This window comes from Aulonocara stuartgranti, assembly GCF_965226115.1.
Source record: "Aulonocara stuartgranti genome assembly, chromosome: 12".
Lineage (NCBI taxonomy): Eukaryota > Metazoa > Chordata > Actinopteri > Cichliformes > Cichlidae > Aulonocara > Aulonocara stuartgranti.
The window spans coordinates 18,422,501-18,444,431 of NC_138948.1; the positions used below are offsets into that span (position 1 = coordinate 18,422,501).

The 21,931-nt window shown below is 42.2% G+C and overlaps 1 protein-coding gene and 1 long non-coding RNA gene across 4 annotated transcripts in view; one reads left to right on the top strand and one right to left on the bottom strand.

The window, feature by feature from the left end:
- Nucleotides 1-12,117, top strand: part of LOC309718507 — a 17,077-nt gene extending 4,960 nt beyond the window's left edge. Inside the window, exons 2-3 of the long non-coding RNA XR_014279991.1 lie at nt 7,949-8,487; nt 12,045-12,117. This is a non-coding gene — a long non-coding RNA (uncharacterized lncRNA). The remainder of the gene's footprint in view (nt 1-7,948; nt 8,488-12,044) is intronic.
- pcsk5b (proprotein convertase subtilisin/kexin type 5b) overlaps nt 1-16,755 on the bottom strand; it is an 88,454-nt gene extending 71,699 nt beyond the window's left edge. For 2 of the 3 annotated variants that reach the window (XM_082553806.1, XM_082553805.1), the window contains exons 1-3: nt 16,034-16,731; nt 12,281-12,385; nt 51-203 (exon numbers count right to left, since the gene is read on the bottom strand). In XM_082553806.1, the coding sequence (XP_082409932.1) occupies nt 51-203; nt 12,281-12,385; nt 16,034-16,213 (438 nt within the window). In that variant the 5' untranslated portion in view covers nt 16,214-16,731. Of the gene's footprint in view, nt 1-50; nt 204-12,280; nt 12,386-16,033 lie in introns of all 3 variants that reach the window. The other variant, XM_082553804.1, reaches the window with a different exon arrangement.
- Nucleotides 16,756-21,931: the final 5,176 nt, after the last annotated feature.

A 21,931-nucleotide genomic window follows, 5' to 3' on the forward strand; every position in this document is an offset into this window, starting at 1 on the left:
GTCTGGTGTAAACAGAGAGGAAGCCTGGAATAAGTATACACTGGACTTACAATATACCACATACTGTTCCACTTGGCGTCATTATAGAATATGTTGTTTTGGGCTGGGCTGCTGTGGGCGGGGCTTGACAGCGAAAGGAGCGGGGCCTGTTTGAAATCCCTCTTGATCCTCCTTTTCACCACCTGCTGCTGTATCCACTCCACCTGAAACACACAAACAGAGACAGGCGATAGAAGAAACTGAGGAGGCTTACAATAATAACAGGGGAGCAGAATCACTTCGGAGATGACACAACCAGTATACAGGTGAAGTTCCAATGAACTGAATACTGAAGGTGAGGCAACATTTTAGGAGGATTTAAAAAAGAAAAAGTGCAAAGACATTGTCTATGTTTCCTCTTATTTGCCTTATGTGATGAACACGCAGAGGGAAAACAAAGAAACCACCTACAGAGACTAAACTACATTATACTGTTGTACGCAACCGAGCAAGACAGAAACAAATCTACTACTAGTCTTAAGGGGGTGTTTTTCTTTTGGTGCTCAGCCTTAAAGTCGTTTTTATCCCAATGGACTGCCTATAAATAAGCGTAATAAGGTTTTATGTGCTGTCTCCTCTTTTAAACGTGGTAAAAGGTGAACAAATGAAGACTGCTGAAGTAAAACAAGCCACTACAAGCCCAAAAAAAAAAAAAAAAAAAAAAAAAGCAAACTATAGATGTGGAAGACTCGCAAAGTCATGATTTATTTTTAAAGAGATATTTTAACCATGTCAGTGTTACTGTGGGCTCATCAGTTCGCTTCTCCTTTACGGAAAATTTAAAAAAAAATAAAAATGTTAAGACATTTGATGCACACATACGCACTAAAGGCTGTAAGGCCTCACAGGTAACATCAATCTCTCAAATGTTATGGGCTCGCTTCGAGGCGCAGAGGCATTCCTTGGCAGGAGCCTCGTTCAGACTTTGAGGCGGAATTTTCCAATGTCAAAATCCGTGCTGCCTGGATCCGAACGAGACGGCTGGACCCACTCGCGCCGCCCCAGTCAGCTCCTCTTAAAAACCTGCAAACCTTGTGTTTAGTCTAGAAGACTTCATCTGTCTGAGAAGGCCCGATCAGAAGTTTACGCGGACCCAGCGATGTTAACACAGAATCTGAAATATTAGCAGGTATGCGACTGGCACAACACAGAGCAGTTCTTTCTGAGACGTAAACATTTGTGTGATAAATGATCCAGGGATTCTCCGGCACCGAGTTTGCACCCAAACATGATTGTGCAACAGTTTATGGGGACGGGGGAACGGTGCACATTGGCACGAAATGTCAAGGTAGTTCTTCTTTATACAGAGTTTACAAAAGTGTGTAATTCTTCTGAGATGTCCGCCACACCAGCTTCTGTTTCTAGCTGTATAGACAGAATAATTTTCACACCGCAAGTGTTTTTGTTTTGCCGCTCAGCCCCGATAGTCCCAGAAATCTGAGGTTTTATTGAGCTATGTCCGACTGTAAAAGACAAAGCGTTTCTCCACATCAATAGAGCTCCAGCAGACAGGAGGAAGAGGAGGAGTAGAGAGAGAGAGAAGAAGAGAATAGCTGACATAATGACTGCAGAGTGATTATCTGGTCTCATGCACTGAAACAATCTGCCAGGCTCTCTCCGGAGAGTTTGAGAGCGAGGCAACAAGACAAGATAAGACGAGAGGAGAGGCGATAAAGAGCTGAAGAGAACGAGTCCTGGGAGAGTCAATAATATAAAAAAAGAAAGAAGAGAGAGAGCTGGAAGGGAAAGGAAAACAAATAGCAAGAGAGACCAAATGACAGCAAGTGAAGGGAGGATAATTGAGTTTATAAATAACTGATTTAATAACTTGAGTATGTACCTCTTTAGAAATTGTGAGGGAGGGAAAGGAATAAAGTGCAAATGATGTAATTCAATAAATCACCTCCTATAAGGAAGAAAAAAAGATGGGAAAGGAAAAGGAAATGGCAAACCAGCGCAGAGAGAAAGATAAAGTGTAGAAACGAAACAATTTTTTAAAAAACCCAGTGAGAAATTTTACTTTAGCATGATGCTTCTCCCGTCTGCCAAGGTCTCAGCTCATTTCACTCCAACTTCTATCAGGACCATCAGCTTCAAAGCAACCGTTTACACAGACCATTAGCCTCAAAACAACACTGTCATCAAGAATTGTGCGTGAGTGTGTCTGCGCAAAACCACTGGTGTATCATTACAATTTGCATACATTAGCATACCATCAACCACAATCTTTGATCAGCAGTGTAACTCTTAACTGCTCTTGTTCGTAACTTGGCAAATTGCATGGATATCTGCCCCGTGTATACCCGTAAATCCTCCTTCACCGCCATCAGGGGCGACGCAAACGCTTCAAGAAACGACAAAAAACCCCAAAAACAATAAATTCATTTTTTGCTGAAGTTTGTCTCAGATGTCGCGGGGCAAGAAACACACGTTCAGAGGAATCTAAAAGAGTTTAAAGTGGCTTTAATGAACAAGGTCAACAACCACAGAGCTGGAATTTTAAAATGCTTCTGCATGCCAGCAAGTGTACACCCTACTGAAGCGCCTTTGAGCAAGACACTGAACCTGCCACCTCCTGGGATTTAGTATTGTTTGCTACCTAAAAGCTTAGTGTTGTGAATGAGAAAGGCTCAGCTGAAGCACAAACCATACTACATCTTTGGAGATTACTCTAGATGAGGCATCTTTGTAAACTGGTGTTTGCCAATTTCACATATTCTATTGACAAAGGGGCTCTTTTTTTCCTTTTTATGAAGGCTACGATGATTCAAAAATATTTCTGAAAGCAAAAAATTATTTAAGCCAACTTTGACCAACAACGTCAAGGCAGCTGCAACCTTGTAGATCCCTTGATCATGACTAGATTGTGAAAAGAGGTAAACTCTGTTATCCCAGTGCATCCCCAGTTTTAAAAGGTTACCTGAGGTGAGCTTTAAATATTACAGCTTCCATCAAACAGCACAAACACCATGAGCACATCCTTACACCATCTTCCAATTACACTGTGCTGTTCACGCCGACACAAAAACTTGCCCTTAATTTAAAAACTGGTTACGAAAAAAGCTGCTCAGATGAAGCGTGTATTTCACCACAGCTTTGCTAACATAGTAGCGTCCCTGCAGCATTACGCAGGGTCTGTAACATAAATCATATGCCTTACTTTCAGTATCTGTGTGTCATATCTATGCCTGCATTATTAACACAATAAGAGCTCAGTGGGTGGCAGCGTGCTGGCTGTGGGGGTGCTATATGTCAACATGAGATCGCAGACATTTGTATACAAATTCTTTACATCCCAAGGAAGAAGGCTCAGCTTAAAGGTCTAGAGGTGGAAATGCCAACACTGGCATCATAATTTCAAGACTGATGGCACCCATCCATCCATAGTCATTTATATCATTTACTTCTATTCTTAAGGAGCAACAAAAAAAGCCTGGTCTTCAAGAAAAACATGAATCCATGAAAAATTAATCATTTGTTTGTGTACACGGATAAGAACTGACATTTTTTTGGAACAGTAAGTGCAAATTTGTGAGTAATGCATTTCAACAGGGAGTGTATTTTGTGTCTCCGGCATGAATCTAGCCCAGACAAAACGGAGATGCATCACCATTGCAATTTAAAAGAATAATACTAATACTAATAATAATACTAATAAAAAGTGATGGTACTTTAATTCCTAACCAAAATCAAATTGTTCTTAAACAGCTAAACTTAACCAAGTAAATAATATGAAAGTATAGTCTATAAGTAAGCATAGACCCTACAATGTTTAAAAATCTGTGAGGTGTTACAGCTTTAACTTGGGTCTTGTGAGCGGTAAAATGACCAAGTGCACCATGAACGCCTCCAGCCGCCTATTAAAAATGGAAAATATTCATTTCATGTACATGGACACAAAGATTTATGATCATTCAGATGAAAAATGGGGCTCAGAGACAAAAGATTTGGGTTTTCATGTTTTCATGTCCAGAAACAAGACTTGACAGAGTAGGTCGAGACCATTTCACAAACTGCGCTGTATATTGTGCGTGTTTAACTCTTCCACAACCTATTTCATGAAAATTTTTTAAACTTTCCACTGCTGTTGCTACAGTTGATGTTGGATTTCTTTACTGGGATTTTATTTTATTTTATTTTTTTATTAAAAATACATGTTTATCCTCTCCCTTCCTGGATTACCAGAGGCAGATAACGGCCTATGTAACACTTTTTCTGAAGTCGTTGAGAATAATGCCATCCTTTATTGTGTCTGCTAAAAATCACTCACTGATAACAGCCTGCAGTTATCCGCATCAATTGTGCCATGAATGCGAGGCCCTATCCAAACAAAGCCAATATCGCCCGTATTATTGCCTCTAAAACTTCCCCATGTATCACTACCATTGTGTCAGTGCCAACTCACTGGCTGGCTCTGGGGCATAACGACCTCCTCCATTCATTTAACTGCAGTGTGGTGTAGCAGAGGAATGATCTGGTAGAACCTGTACCTCTGTCACCCTGCCTTTACTCCCAGTCTGACTCCCGCTCCTATCTCACTTCCTTTTTTTCCCCCTTTTTAAATCCCTTTCCTCGTCAGCCCCCCCCTCTCCTTCGCTGCATTTTTCAGTCTTCTTCTCTGCAGGTGCCCATTTCTCTCTCAGATGGCCTGTCTCTGTCTCTCTCTCTCATTCCCACTCCAACCCCCTTCCAACCTCCCTCCCTCCCTCGCTCTCACTCTCATTCACTCTGTATAAGGGTTTGCAGGTGGCTCTAGCTGGCTGGGTCAGTAACCAGGGGAAACTGGGGAAGAGTTCACTTCAATAGAACAAATGGGAACAAATTGATCCACTTTTACTGCTGTTTGTGTGACGATGTTAGAGCTCCAGGCAAAAAAAAGCTAATGGATAGTGAGCAGAACACCCAGTGAAACCCTTGCAGTAACATGAGAAACCAGTTCTTGTCCTCTCTCTGGGGTATTTCAGAGACTCGGCCCTAACTCGGCCATCACAAACAGCGTGGGCCGTCACGGCCAGCTGTGGGGGCTCGTCTCAAAGCTTAGACTATTTTAATGGTTCATTTGTTAAACAAATTCAAACTAAAAATTCAGGATTCTCGGCCTAATGGAAATTTGTACTTGGGACTAAGATGAGTCTGATAAAATCTAAGGGTATGCACATTATCCCTGAGGTCCAGACACTAACTATGTCGTCTCCGTAATGCAATGAGCGTCCTCGTCTTCTGCATATCTATGAATACAGCAAGGCATCTGTGCGGTGAACAAAAAAATTCTGTGAGCCAAAAGAGAAAAAACACTGAGCATATTTTAATTGTTTAACAGTGTAATACGTAGATATGAGCTCATTTTGGTAGTTTTACTACGTGGTAAACCGCTGTCCTGATGTGGCGGAGCAATAAAACATTCAAATTTAATTTTGTTGTCACGGCTATTTTGCATTTTAGTCTATCCCAGTGAGGATTCAGCTGCAAACCACACCTGGCTCTCAGTTTTCATGCACATGTCTGAATAGATGACTTCAAGTAAACAAGAGCCTTTCTAAGTGAAACCGGCTGGAAGCACCGTGCTCCTTCAGCTAGAAGGCGTTCGGCAGTTGTTTCTCCCTACTAATCTCTGCACACACATCAAAAGGACACTACAAAAGGAGAAAACAACCACTGTCGTGCTGTAATTGTTGTTTACAGTAAACTTGAAATGTCTGGAAATAGATTTCAGGCAAAGCAGACTAAGTGTACTTGAACAAAAAAAGAGAAAAGACTGCGGCTGTCCAAACTCTCTTGGAACTCCCAGCATGAATGACTCACGAGCATGCGTCAGCAGAACTGAGCAAGGTGCATGCCGAATACTGCTTAATACAAAAAGACAAGTTCGTATAGATAGCCACTTAATTAGGTACACTTGTTAAGCTGCTCGTGGCATGGCACCTCAGTGCATTTAGGGATATAGACATGGTCGAGACCACCTGCTGAAGGTCAAACCAAGAAGAAAGGTGGGCTACAGCAGCAGAAGACACTGGGTGCCACTCCTGTCAGGTCAGAACAGCTAAAAAGAGGATATCGGATTCCACAACAGAAGATTTTAAAAAAATGTTGCCTGATCTGACGAGTCTCCAGTTCTGCTGTGATATTCAGATGTTAGGGGACAGAATTTGGCATAAACAACATGAAAGCATGTATCCATGCTGCTTGGCATCAACAGTTCAAGTTGTTGTTGGTGATGTTGGGATATTTTCTTTTCCAAAGTTGAAGTTATTTTTACTTTTGTTCCCAACTTTGCTCATTTGAATTGAAGTACAGGGATTGGAGAAGAGGCCACTTAGAGGCAAAAGGTAGAGAAGGGTAAATATCTACTCGGAAAGAGGGTGTACTGACCTGTACTAAACTTCAGACGCTCCACAACCAACTGTGGAAGAAAACTTCTGCTGCAGAGAGCCTGTTAAGGCCAGGTTTGAAAAATAGATATGTCCACACACGACTAACAGATTCCAGCTGTGCAACTACAACAATTACACTTGTGGCTCTCGTGTCAACATTTTTTCTCCTAGTTGATATTTAGGGGCATGAAACAGAGTAAAGATTTTGACCTCTCTATGCGGTAAGACAAAGAACTTACGGCATGCATCGCATCTGCCACCAGCACCAAAACAGCATATGATGAAAAGTTTTCTTTGACCTACTTTGATGTGAAATTACAATGACAGCTTAGAAGGAGCAAAAAAAAAAAAAGAAGAAAAGGTTAATAAATAAGCCAAAAGTAACGTTCAAAAACAACAATGCAGTCATGCATATTTTCACAGATACAGCACGGCGCAGGCTCTCCCCTGCGACAGCACTGACAGTCGTCTACGTTCTCGTGCATGTAAACTGTGTCGCACTCCAGACAGAAATCAGAGGATGCAAAACCTTTAACAAATTATGTTTGATCAAGAAGCTTTTAAAATGTTTCCAAATAGCTTGTCCTGAAATACTTTCTGCAGGTTTTCCCAGATTTCTGCATCCTGGGAGTCCAAAATGACTACAGCAGCTACAGCCACAACATCCACGTTTATAGGAAATGTGCCAAGCTGAACTAAACTCAATCTAGGATCCCATCGGCAACCCTCTGATGCTTTAGCCTCTGTAGACAGAGCCAATATTTCAGGGCTTCCTTTGTAGCCAGCAGATATCTGGGACAATACTTCCTCTTAAGTCCACTTGTCATTGTTTACGACTGTCAATCGATTTTCAAAAGCTACGTGGCATCAGGGGCCAACAGCTTCAAGATTGCATTTCAGTGTTCCCTTTTTTCCTTGTTCACCTCCATGCAGTCAAAAGCTGTTCAAATGGGATTCATCAATACAATACTATACAATACAATACTGTTTCATGAACCCTGTTTGTCCTTGTTTAAGGGTCAAGGTGACGCCACGTGCCCTCTCACAGCCTGGAAAAATAAGCGGTCTTTGACCTGAGAGGCAAGTGACACTGCAGTTAGGCGGGTGCCATAAAGTGGTAATCTGTGCTGTGCCTCATCTCCATGGTAACATGTGTGCCAGAGTCTACTGTGGATGGTAGGGTGCGCCTTTCACGGCATCGCTACACCCCTCTGACTCACCCACACACAAAACACACACGGCTGTCATTATTACAAAACCTGATTGCAAAACATCATTAGCAGAATGCCAGACCTCGCTGCTGCCAAACTGGCTGTCACGTTGATCCCAAACCTCGTAGACAGGTCCGCAAAAAGGACAGCCAGTCAGCAAGGGAAACACCGACAGCTCTATTTCGCTCCACTTTTCATTTATTCTGTGTCTCCGATGCATCTTTCTCCTTCTTCCGTGCATTCTAATAGGCAATCTTCTGTTTTCTGTCATTTAACCTCTTCTCTCTAATCTAGTCTTTTTTTCTTTTCTTTTTTTAAATCTCTCAGTTTCCCAGCCAGCTGGCATCCGGACACAGACCTTCCTCCAGCGTGGCACAGTGTCAGGCCCAAGAGGGCAAGAGAACCAAAGACAGAGGGAGGGGGACGAGTGCACAGAAAGCAACAGTGAGAAAAGAGGGAGCTCTTGACAGGTGATGACAGCAGGTGAACAGAAAAAACAAAAAACAGCTGAGTGGCCCAAAAATACAGAGAAAGGAAACTGAAGAGAAACAATGAAACAGGATAACAGATAAGCGGGTAAAGAAGGTGACAGACGGCTCCTTTTCTTTCTTTTCCTCCTCTTCCCGTTTCATCCCGTCTTCCAGTAATCACACTGATCCATCACCATCATTCTTCAGCAGTCGCCGTGCATTTATGAGTCCGACACAGATTTATTCGCCGTTCAGAATCTGCATGCAACATCGCCGCTGCTCTATGTAAACGCTGTAAGAGGCATCGCTGCCCTGTTTCCTCAGGATCAAGTCCCAGCCTGTTCAAGAAAGTGGCCCGCTTCATCAAACAGGCAGACATCAACAAGTCTGAGTCAGGTACTAAGATGACAAAAATATGCAAAATGTGAGATAAGGAGGTTTCACATGTCTTGGACGAGTCAAACGGTCTTTTACTTCAAAGGCTTTTTAAATCTACTGTAAACATAAACAAGACATCAGAGGAGCAGACAATTGTACAATCGTGTGAACAACCAACAGGTTTGATTTAGTGATTTGTCCCCCGTGTTTTGATAAAGCTCAGTGTTGTGATGTGGAGGCCTCGTGTGTAATTCGGTCCGGGTTTGTTGACCCGATGAAGTGACGAGAAGAGCACTGACAGCGGTTTAGATCAAACTCTTGTTCAAACGGAAAGTTTTTTCTCAGCTGACGACAACAACAACAAAAGCATGTTATTTACTTTACTAAGGCTGTATTTTAGAGTTACAAAAGAAATCCTGCCCACAGTGATGTGAAACCAAAAAACAAACCTCATAATAAAGATCAAATATTCTGATTTATGATTATGTCACGTTGTGTTATGGTGATCCACAACCATCATGGAAAAATTTTGTTTTGTCCGTGACGGATTCTGTAGGAGAGTTGTGCCATCTGATCTGCCACAACCAGGTTCCTCTGGCTGAGATCAAGATAAACTGTCGGTTTATCATCAGGAAAACACAGAGCAGCTGTGGCTTCACTGGGATCTCAACGCTTGGACGGAAAAGTTTAGAATTTCTCTGAATTTGGATTTACTAGGGCTCCACTCTGACCCCTGGGCCCTATTTCAGGAAGCCGGTTTAGAAAACTCAGAGTGAAAAACGATACTCAGGGTTGAGTAACCCCGAACTGTCCAACTCGGAATATTCGGTTTCAGAAAGGCTGATAACAATTAATTCAATCAACGCGGAGTTGCTTTAACCCCAAGTTAAACGCGCGCACGAGGATACATAAAGCCCTGATTAGTGGAGCACAGATTAAGCGAGTCACCATGGAGACGGAGGGAAAGAAGGCGCGGTCAATGTATTTTACAGCGCTTGAGGCCGAAATTCTGATGGCAGCATATGCCAATAACATGCAAATTCCGCGGAAAAAAGTAACACAGCCACAGCTGCAAAACAAAGGGAGCATGCATGGCAAAACAAAGCCGACAGAGTCAATGCGTGAGTGTTAATTTAAACATTGATCTAGGGATTTCCACCCATTTAACACGTTATTGTATTTTATTTTATTTTTTATTTCATACATTTTATTTTGTGATGTGATGTGAGCACAGGTGCAACCCAACAGGCCCCAAACGTTCCTGGCAGCAAGTAAAAATGAAATATAAAAATATAGTCCAAACAGGTAAGGTGTAATTGTATTATGAGCCATAGTGCTTGGTCTGTTTGTCCGATGTAAATCAATTGCAGTTAGAGGCTACATTAATTTCCCCTCTGTAAGCACTTATTGAAATTATCTGAGCACATTACAAGTACATATTTGCTTACTCTGTATGCTCAAATGTGACCCGTTATAGCCAACAGAAAAAAAAGCGGAGGCCCGAAAAACAGGTGGGGGTCCTCCACCACCACCACTCACAAAGGCTGAGCAGTTGGCTTCCACATTTGTGATAATGTTGGCAGCATCACATATGATCTTCACAGTGCAGAGAACACAAATTAGCATCCATTACTATAATGAAATAATTTGTTAGTTTGAAATGCTACAGGGAGCTATGTACCTGTACATTAATGCTGTGGAAAGACTTCCTGTTCACATAGTCTCCTTCATTTACTGAAGGAGCAATGATTGGAATGTGAGTGCCATCTATACAGCCAATCACGCCTGGGAACCGTGAGAATAAATGTAAAATTTAAGTAGTAGTTCAAATATCACCACATCATGAATTAAGTTTCGTTCATCCTGATACCTGCAATTTTGTGGAATCCCTCTTTGATAAATCTTGTGCGTCTATGACCGGGGAACACCACAAACGAGTACAGGAGACGTTTCAGTGCAACTGTAACATTCCTGACTGCCCGACAGACGGTAGCCTTGGAAACGTGCTCAGCGTCACCAATATTATACAGAAAGCTCCCGTTTGCAAAAAACCGAAGTGCAATACAAATAATATGTACAGAACTGAGAGGATGTCCGCGATGTGTCACATGAGCAATATTAGGCCTGAGGATGTTATTCAAATGAATTATAGATTGTGCTGAAAAACGGTAACGTTCACACAGGAAATCATCAGGAAATGATAAAATGTCCAAACACGCTCTAATCACTCTCTCCCGGCGGAGAGCTCTGCGGAGAATTTGGGCTTCAACATCTACTGGCTCTTCAAGGAAGAGCACGCCATGTCTGACACTTCCTACAGTCAGGTTTCTGACAAAGAGGCGGAGAAGGTCAGGGTTAGTTGAAGTAAACCTGCTAGGGGGCAGGTTAGCTTCACGGAGTGTGTCGTCATAGTAACTCACTCAGAATTAATCTAAACTCGCTTTGTGAAACCGAAAACCCAGAGTTTTCGTTAACTCAGGGTATACTTACTCAGAGTTTGCACTAAACCGGCTTCCTGAAACAGGGCCCTGGTCTCTGACAAGTAGGTGGCTATATGTACACACACACACACACACACACACACACACACACACACACACTGGACACTTTATTAGATACACCTTAACTCACAACTCACTGCATCCAGTTACAATTTAGGTGACCTGCTGAATATGTTGAGACATGCTCAATAATCCAGGTTAGGAAATCCCAGAAAGTTGCTTTTGTTCATCTGGAAGCCGAGTTTTCAGTGGAAGAAATGTTTCATCGCTTATACAAGTAACTTCTTCAGCTCACTGCAGGCTTCCCCCAACACGACTGCCTAACAGTGAGATGTGAACTCAGTTTTATAATCGTTGATATTCAAAGGCTATGAGCACTATTCACAGAGAAGTACAATCACACCATCGTAAAATGGTGAAAGATGTACTCTTACGGCCCCTTCCTCGGTTCAACTATGATTGTTCCACATAAGTACTCCACATCCTACCACTCTTGCTCACAATGTCACAAATCTCTGATCATCTCAAACTACTTTCTTGAGTAATCTACCGGATCTCAGTTTAGTGGAGAACCTTTGGGATGTGGTAGAACAGGAGATTCACATCATGGATGTGCAGTAGACCGATCTACACCAACCGTGCTATCATGTTCACATGGACCGAAATCTGTGAAGAATGGTTCCAGCACCTCATTGAAACTGTGCCATGAACAATTAAGGTAATTCTGAAGGAAACAGGGGGTCCAGCCCAGTACTGGAGTACGGTGAATCAACCATTGTCAACACTGTTGACAAGTTTATTTCAAGGAAAATTATATTTTTAATCTTCTTTTATCTCCTTTAACCTCATCAAATTCAAACTAAAAGCAGTAGTAGGCAGATTTCATCATTATTCACTTGGCTGTTCGCAGGATGAACCACTGCAGAGTAAGATGACAGCCCTTGTAAGAGGTGTATGAAAAATCTACTGAAAACATGTTCAATTCCGGCAAAAGGTCCTCAGTGTATGCTAAAAGTTAATATTTAACTTATCAGTTAAAAACATCTTAACTCAAGGTCCACTTGCTTTTTCCAGAACTGCAAACAGAACCTCATGATCTTCATCAGCGGATGGAGTTTGTTCAGTTGAGTCACCTGATGATAATCAGTCATCTCCATCACAAGTGAGTGAACTTTGTACAGATTTGAACACCACACGTTATCCAGGAAAAGGAACTTGGATTAAGATCATATAAAAACTACCTACAGTATCATTTCAGCACAAAAGAAACATTGATGCTCAATCTTTCATAAACAGCACAACAGACTTACCTTAGGCTCCATGGAAATGAAACTATGGCGACCACGGCTGGACAAAGTCGACCTCTTAATAGTCCGACTATGGAAGAAGTGATAGTGGTCTCTGAGATCCCCAATCTGCAAAACACACAAACAGACTATTCATCACCACTATGCCTTTCTCTGCTATAGTCTCCTAAAAAGTGAGCTTCATTTTTAATGCTGCTCACAGTTTTCTAAAGTCAAGGCGCAGGTCTCGCCATCTTCTCACTGCTGATTTATTCCCTGCTGAGAGCAAGACTATATTGTCAGAGAACCAGCGCACAATGGTTGGTTTGAACGTTAGCAGCGGCGGAAGTAACAGAAGTTGGGAGTTATGTCTACAAGAGGAAAACCAAGTTGGATAGTATCTGCAAGTCATCTGTGAATTTCTTGTCGTAGCTGTTCTTATAGCTACTGACATGAGAGGTTCAAGCTTTGGACCCAGCGCTTTGCGGCACCGCTAACAGTTAGTTTCGTTTTTGTTTGTTTTCTAAAACAAGTGGAACTTGTGGAAAGGATGTATCAGTGAGCCACCGTCATTATTTCAGGGCTCTTAATCATTGTTGTTTAAAATAGATCTTTATAACTCTTTATGGCTGCACGATTGTTGCAGTGCTGCAGAAAGAATATGGGCCTGTCATCATTAAAAAGGCTGAGAACCACCATAGCTTTAAGTATTTCAAAACATTTTTCTAAAAAAGGTCATGTTTTTGAATTATAATGACATTTTTCTCTCTTAATATTTGTTTTTTCCCAGATATTATACAGAAACCACATTTAGGCTCTTAAATCAATCAGATAAAGGACAAAAGGCTGTGAACTTTAAAAAGAAAAAGAAAAAAAGGAGGGACAGCGAGGGGCAGACAAGTAAAGTGAAAACAGACAAACACAGAGAGGCCAGACAAATGTACAGATAGACACACACACAAAGATTTTGAGTGACAGAGGATCCACAGACAGACAATGTTAGACGGAAAGCTGCTGGTCGGTGATTAGTTTTAATAATTGATAAAGACCAAACAGTCCCTCAGATGATCAAACTGTCATGGCTACCAAGGGTCCTGTGCTATGTCACTGATCCTTCCACTGCCACAGAGCCCATCAGATCAGCTTTCGGCTCATGTACCGACACACACTCCAAAGTAGAGATGGATAAAATGAGAGGCAAGAAAGTGCCAATAAATCCATGACTTTCAGTATAACATCTAACCTTCAGCGTGCGTTTTCAATCTTAACTTGAAAAACAGCTAAGCCTACAAATATGGCTTGTTGCTCAAGATATGACTGTGTGATCATATGGGCAGGCACATTACGGTAGACTGAAATTTTATCGGAATAATTCAAGAGTGAATCACAACTTCTACTTAACTGTTGGGAATTACACATCTCAGTCCTGCAGAAAAAACACTTCATCAGTGATTCATGATGTCTTACTTCTCCAGACCTTTTTCACTAGAAGCAATAAATCTCCATATCATCTATATTTCATGACCAATAGTACCAAGAAATGCCAAAAGGTGATGCGCGTTTTCCCTTTGGACCTTAATGTTTCATACCTGTAAGACTAATGTCTCATAACAGGACAAAGACTTCAGGACAAAACACACAGGCTGAGACACTGCGGTACTTTGACACCTTCTTGCTTCACGGTGCAAACACTGCAGCTTTATCACGGCCTCTCAAACAAATCGAGGACAATGCTCAATAATCAAATGAATCATTTTTTCAATGGAAAACTGATCGTTTCATGTGTTTGGATTATTAGCGTTGTCAAAAACAAAGGTGTTACTCTAGACATTGCACTTGTTTAGTTACCTCTAGAGTAACAATGCTCATTGGCCTGATGCCTTTAACAAATACTACAAACTGCACAAAATATGTAACATGTCGTTGATGTCATGATGCACACACTTCCTGCACATGTGTGTCTCTAGATTACGACCAGTGGCTTTCACGGGCTCTCTCATCTCCTCAAAAAAAAAACAAAAACACCAATTTTAACAGAGATCCACGTCTGAGGCCTTGTCAGCTGATTTAGCCAGTGTCTTAGTCTGGGAAGGGGGCTCCATAGTTAAGAGGATTACCCAGAATTCCCCAACGAGGTGCTCCCTCTCTCCATGCCAACTCTTTTCATCCATCCGTCCATCTATCGTCCTTTCTTTCACTCCCTCCTTCTCCCATCTCCCAGTGTGTGGTTATCTTTGTCTGTGCTCTTCTTTCCAACCCTGTGAAGAAGACCATATTGTCCGCCACACTGTTTTCTATCCATTCATCTTTTTTCCCCCCCCTCACAAATTTAAACTCCATCTCATTTAGTGGCTATTCCCAGAATTATTTCATTACTAGCCCCAGCAAGTTTTTTTTTGATTTACAAACGCTTGGCAGCTTAAGTTCTTCGTGCACATACATGAGTGCTGCACTGATATCAGGAGGACTGGGTGGGTGTCAGAGTTCACATTAGGCAACCAAAAGTGTGTTGCTATCGCTCCCATGGGAGCGGCTTTCGGCTGACCCCCAAACCAGGAAGTGAAGTAAAAACTTGTCTATGAGGTGTCAAAGTCCAGTGAGCCTTCCTGTATTGAGATGGAAATTAGGGCGAATGGTGGGGGTTGGAAGCAACACTCCACCACTCCACTCCACAGGAAAATTCCTATGGGGGTGGTATAGAAAGAGGGGGGTCCACACATTAGTTCCCGTCAAAGAGAGGGGATAAACGAGGCCATTAAGGCCTACTCTCTAGGGTGTATAGTGGGTGGGCAGGCTGGATAAGGTGGAGGGGTGGAGGTTCAATAGCTGTTGACTGGACTACCCCACAACAACCTGTCAGAATGCCCCCTCTGTTCCATGCTGTCTTCATGTCGACCGCTGACAAGTGCAGGCTTGAACTGCCCACGTAGTTCAGTCGTATGTGTGAGGTCCACATTTGTGTGTCTTCTCTCTTTTGTTAAAACAAAACAAGTACTATGCTAAAAAAAATAATAATTTTAAAACATTTCCTAAAACCACATTTGGACCAAGTTAACAGATAAATTCCTCATCTGGTGTTTACCAATAAAATGACAAAACATAAAAAGAAAGGAGGCACATCTGAAGCCAGTGTCTGTGTGTGTATGTTCTTCACCAGATGGATCCAGGAGTTAGTTTACACCATGTTAAGCAATGGCACCTGCTTTTGGCCTGATGCGGCTGATCTAATCGATACTGGAGGGCCTTGAACAGTGGAATTATGTACAGTATGGGGAATTAAAGAGAAAAAGACAAAACAAAAACAGCTTGAGCAGCCCCGTTTACTACTATATAAAATGGTGTTTGGCTCACACACCAAGGACTTTTGAGTGAAATCTTACACAGAGAGAGAGAGAGAGAGAGAGAGAGAGAGAGAGAGAGAGAGAGAGAAGTCACTTCCAAGCTCATAAACCAAACAGCACCGCTAGCCGTCACTGGGGTGGCAAAACGACCAAGCACATGAGACTTCAGTGGAAACACCGTGAAGAGGCACCTGTTGTGCCATCCTGCAGCTGGTCTACTTTCTTTGTTCCTTAAAGCTTCTCCTTCCCTGGTCTGTTTCAGAGTTAAAAGAACCCGAGTTGGCTCAGGTTTGGACTTCAGACTTTGAGGTTTAATCGCGCAACTTTGCCGCCTTGGAAGAGGCATATTAAGCCCAATTTTAAGAGTTGACGAAAACACAGAGAGACACAAATTAGAGGCAACTTTGACCGGATCAATAAGCAGTAAGACACATACCTGTCCCATGTTTCTATAGCCGTATTTTTCCGCTATCCGGTCAGCCACCTCGGGTCCCCCGGCTATCCTGACTGCCCAATGGTTGGTGTAAATCCGAGCTTTGCACGGCGGGGACGCAAAGCCGAGGTAGAGCGCCAGGACGCATAGCAAGCCTCTTCTCCAAGCGGCGTTGTGGACCATCTTTTAAACAGACTCTTCTCTTCCTCCTCCTCCTCAGCCGACCAGGCAAACAACCAAACTTCTCTTCTCGCCGAGAGAGGCTCTCATAGAAACACAAATATCCCGGCAAAAGAACTGAGAGAGAGAGAAAGAGAGAGAGAGGAATGGGGAAGGAAAGGAGGTCCGAGGGGGGAAAATACACCTTATCTTCAAACCTCTCTTTTTCACATGGGAGAGTTGGAAGTTTCGTGCGTCTTCTCTCTATTCCCCCCCTCTCTCTCTTTCTCTCTCTCTCTTTTTCCACGGTGGATAGAGAGGAAGTGTGAGTGTGTGAGCGCTGTGCGTCTTCTGCGCGCAAAGTTCGCGTACGTGTGTGCGCGCAGAGCTCCTCAAAGCTGATTTCTGCTTCTCCACGAACAACTCGGATGTTGCTCGTTCAGCTCATCGGGCTTTCATGTGGCGAAATGGCTACAGCGCCTCCCCACAAATAACTAGCTGACACTCTGGAGAGTAGAAACAACTCAAGCCGCGGGGTTTCCCTGCCGAGCTCCGCTGGGTCTTAAAGACACTCGGCTTGGATCCGCCGCCGCTGCCCGCCTGTCTGCCAGACGCAGATCAGCCGCAGGGAGGGGTCAAACCGGGGGCTCCAAGGGATTCCTCCAAGAGCCCCCTCACCCTTACTCAATACCCTCTCAAAATTAAGAATTAATTATCTCAAAGTCGAGTGGAAATTATAGAAATCGAACTTTATTTTTAATTACTTTTGATTTTTTCATCAATTGACTGACAAAAGACACTGTGACTGCAAAGAGTGAACATATCCGCTGATGTGTACCTTAGGGTAATTTTCCATTTTCCTAACTGGTGGAGCAAGTACCCCGGGGGGTATTACTGCAGTAGCCTGGGGGTTAAGTAGACAAATTAGTAGTTAAAAAACCCAAAAGAACCTTATTTAACTAAGGTAGCCTGAGCAGCTTTGAGCAGAAAAGGTAACAGTTATCTAAAACGAATGTTTTAGGGGCAGAAAGGCAAAAAAAAATATGGATCCATTATTTAAAATATTATTAATTGTTAAATATTTTATCAAAAAACAAGTATCTTACAAAATGTTTTTGATGTATATACTGTTAATATAATATATAAATATAGACCTATATGGATATATTTTCTAAGTAATTAGGAAGTGTGCTGCTTAAAGTAGGCATAGGTTTAAATGTATTTGCTAAAGAACAGTTTAAATAGGCAGCCAACATAACTGGATCCAATATTTTAAAATATCAATATTGGAGATATGGGAAATGGCTAAAATTGCTCACTTAGAGTATGAATAATATACACTTTTTGCAAGTATAGGAATTTAAAGCTAATAGTTTGAATATATATGTGTACAGTACTTTGCAAATGTCTTGAGCCGCACCTCATTTCTTGATATCTATATATTTATTTATATTTTATAAGAGTAGTGGATGAATGGCTATGACTGACTGTTTGAAAGCAGGTCAGATCCTCTTTTAAATCTGTTCAAATAAATACATTTGAACTTGAAACATTTGAGTTTCTGGAGTCCCTGTGACAGTGCTGGGGATGATAATGATACAGAACTGACCCCAAAAGTGATTAGTATTATCAGCAGATTACCTGTTATGTCTGTTTTCTTGATTTTGGGATTCATGTGGTTGTTAATCCCCCCAAAAAACACAGACAAACTTTTAAAGGTAGAAAGAAACATGTTGAGATTCTTCACTGGACCTGACATGACAATCTACACTTTTGATATTCTGCAAATTAATTTATAAAAAACACACAGGAGTGTGCACTTTACATCTGGTGACTCCGATGGGAGTGCTGTTTTCTAACGATCGACCGTTTCGTAAGCTTTCCCTGACTGACAGATTTTTATATGTTTGCCCGCGTATCACATTTCAAAAGCTGTGGTGTTTTTCCCTTACTTTTCACCCTGAAAAGTTCACCAGCTAACAAGATGGCTCATTATACTTTGGATGCAGCTCGTTTTTCCCGCACCTTGAAATCTGCTTTTGAATGCATGCTTTGTCAGTCTCTCTGGCCAATATTGACACAGACATGCCAACGTAAAGTTGAGCAAACTATGACCTTCACCTCAGCCATCATCCAATGAGAAACAACCACAGATGTGTAAATATTATTTATCCAGAAAGAAAATATTCTTCTTATTTACAGAAGACACCTAATCCCTCTTTTAGTTTTGTCAGTTTGATGATTCTTTACGTCACGATTAATGATTTGCCGTGCGGATTGTTTCGAAAATATCTTAGGTTAGTTCGCTTGAGTTGGGTTTGCCTTCGGCTACATCTTTGGATGCTCGACTGCCGCTTTGCTGTATGTCGGGATTATGTGCCTTCCTCCAATACTGGTTTAATGCACATTTTCTTCTATATCAGTGAAGCTCTAGATGTCATGGCCCCCCAGATCACAGCCCAGGTCAAAGCCGAGTGAACGCTGTCATTGTGGAATGTGTTCAGAATTGAGCCTTTCATTCAAGGTCCTTGTTGATTGATGGGTTTTTGTTTTGCAGCAGTTTCCTGGCGACGTCTCTGTTCGCACTGAAAACTCTGTTCTGAGTGGTACACAAGTAAAAATCAGCATAATTGCACTAATTACAGCCAATTTTATTGCTGAATGGACCCCGCTGCCACGTCTTACAACAAGCGGGAGGACAAGACCATCTCACGGCACGCTCAGATAGAGACGAAAGCGAGTTAAAAAGGCAGATCCACTGATCGCACTCCATTCAGCAGGGTGAGAAAAGAAGAGGAGACAAGATACAGCAGAAATTGATCTGGGCATCAAAATTGAGCACCCAGGTCACGAGACAGCCTTGAGCAATGGGGCCCCCTGGTTTCCATTCAGGTCTTAGCTGTCGCGATATCCTGCGTGACAGCTTCACAGCTCCCAGAGTCTTCTCCAGGGAGAGAACCGAGTGAATCCCAACAAAACGTCTTTGTCGACATCTGAGAGCGGAGCGGTCACACGAGTGTCAACAAACACTCCGAGGGGCATTCCTGTGTGCATTCCTGTGCCTCTTCAGTGGAATAACAGGGTGAATCGCGTGTTTGAAGCCAAACACAACTTCGGGGGGGGGGGGGGGGACTCCACGATACAGTACAATAGAAGGCCTCAACAGGAAACCGCAGCCAACAAGCTTCATTCAACAAGGACACAGCTAATTTGTTCATTCAGCATTGAGCCCATCACTTCTACAGGGAAACATCCCACATGATTTTTCTTCCATCAGCACAGGCATGTTATCAGATGTGAGCTAGTCATGTAAATGCATCCAAATTGCTTTCTAATGTCTCCACATTCTGTCATTGGTTTGCTTTCCTTTTCTCTCCAAATGTTCTGTTTTTTGCTCTTTACTTTCCTTCACGTACCTTTATGTCCCTTTGGTTATTTCCCATGGCTCCTTGGCCTATTACGTATTGGTATCTCTCTGGGCGGACATCCAGGGAGCTGAGGCAACTTCACTTTGACCTTTGACCTTGTCGTTTTAGGCTCCTGCACTTAGGCCACAATAGCACCTGCCATTCACCAACTTTCTCTCCTCGCTGTCCTGAATTTTATCCTCCCATATAACCATCATTCTCCTCATCTCTTCACCCTTTCCTTTGTCCAACACATTCCAGGGTTATATAGGCTCCTCTGGGTGTTCACACACACTCTCTACATTCACTTGAGACAATGAATGTAGGGTGGAGACAGAGAGCAGTATAGCTAAAACTTTGAAGGTCCATCTGTGAATGTTGTCACCACCAGTTTTCTGTGTACTTATCAGGCAAAAATGACTCAAATAATCTGCAAAAACAAAAAAGTGTTTGTTTTTTTTAGGTTTGATCACCTCACATTTAGACACACTCGTGTAGCATCACACGTATGAACTGTGTACATTGATCTGCCTCAGTATTAAAACCAGCTTCATGAAGGCCCCACTCTCTGTGCTGCTCAAACAGGCCTGAACCAGCTGTATATGGATGTAGGACCTCTGGAAGCAGAAAGCTGGCAGAAGAGCTTCCGTGAATTAGGCTTGTTCCAGTATATCCCACAGACTGGGATCAGGGACATTTAGGGGCCCTTTCATCACCTTGATACTTTGTCACGTTACACAAGCCGAGCTGTTTTTTCAGTGTCACAGGGCACTTTGAACTTTTGAGGAACAGCATGCCGCTGCCATGTGAAGCATGTCAGGTTGATATACTGATAAAGACCGAGTGTCTGCCAGTAAAATAATGCATTGTAACAAAACGGTCAATGTGACCCTTGTCAGTGGTTTTCACCAGCACACTCAGTCTGAATATTTTGATTTTCATAAGAGGATTTATTTGATATGTTCCTGTAACAGTGATCCACTCAGTCTGGGCTCCTGGGTCAAAAGTCTGTGTATGGCATGGAATTAATACCCACATAGGGCAGTTATATACTGCCACCAGGTGGTGACTGATAAGTTACACACAATTGCAGTTGAACTCATCACCATTTCTAACCATGCCTTCGCCTCTACACAAACAGAATTAAACTTCCTCACTTTGATTTTTTTCATATGCTATACATTTCAAACATCACTCAAAAAAAGGTTCAGAACCGTTGCTGGGACTAACCTTGATTTATCAGTTTGAAAATGAAATGTCTCATAAAACTATGAGGGCCTCAAGTGACATCATAGCTCACCTTTAAAAATATCTCGTTCTCTTTACGTGATGGTACTGTGCTGAACGTGCACAAGACTAACAAAGTCACCGTGCATCAATGCACCGTGCCGCACAAATTCAGCCACTTGAAATAAAAGGCCCTGTCATAGAACAAGGATGAGATTAATACACTTTTAAACGTGCATCAGTTTAGCTTTCATTAACATCACAAACTTGGTATTTTATGGGAAAAGGAAAAAAAAAAAGAGTGCTATGATGGATTCACTGTGATCAGAGCCACCTGTGTCTTGCTCAAGCTGGGCCACCATATGGCCAACTGGCTTAAAAGACTATTGCAGAGAACAGTTACACTGACCAGATTACAGAAAATGCTAAACCTGCGTGTCAGGGACCTACTCTGCTCTGAATCTCATGCGAGTTTAGAAATGGAAAGAAAATATTTTTTCTCGGACTTGAACTGAGGATGCTTTTATCATTTAACATTGTAGCATACAAGTATAAATTAGATCAAAATAGGACAGCAGTAGTTCTGGTACTTAGAACTGAACCACAGCAGATGGCTCTGGAGGTTCAATTTGGCCCGGATTTTACACCTCATGCCTTCTTAATGGAATCTAATTTATCTGAGCTTGGGACAGCCTGAGAGTTTCTGTCTTAGTCTTGAATCAGAGTCTAATTACTACACCATGGAGCCATCTTCATTAACAGTCATTCACTGTCAGTGGGTGGCACAAAGAACAAGAGCAGATTATTTAACAATAGTGATCAAATATGCCCAGCTGGGGAAAATATGCATTCTCCACATAGAAAGCCTCCAGTCTGCAGGGGGATTGACACCCTGGAGCTTCTCACTGTGAGGCAACAGTGCACACCACTGTGCTGCCAAAAATGACCAGTTTATCACTAGTAACTTTTGTGTTTTAAGGCCTTTTTGTACTCTCACGTTAAAAAATATTTAGCCGTTTGCCTACACATTTGTTCATGATTTATGTAGTGAAATAGACATTCATCCGAAACAAATAAATCCCAGTAAATACAAGTAAATATGTTAAAA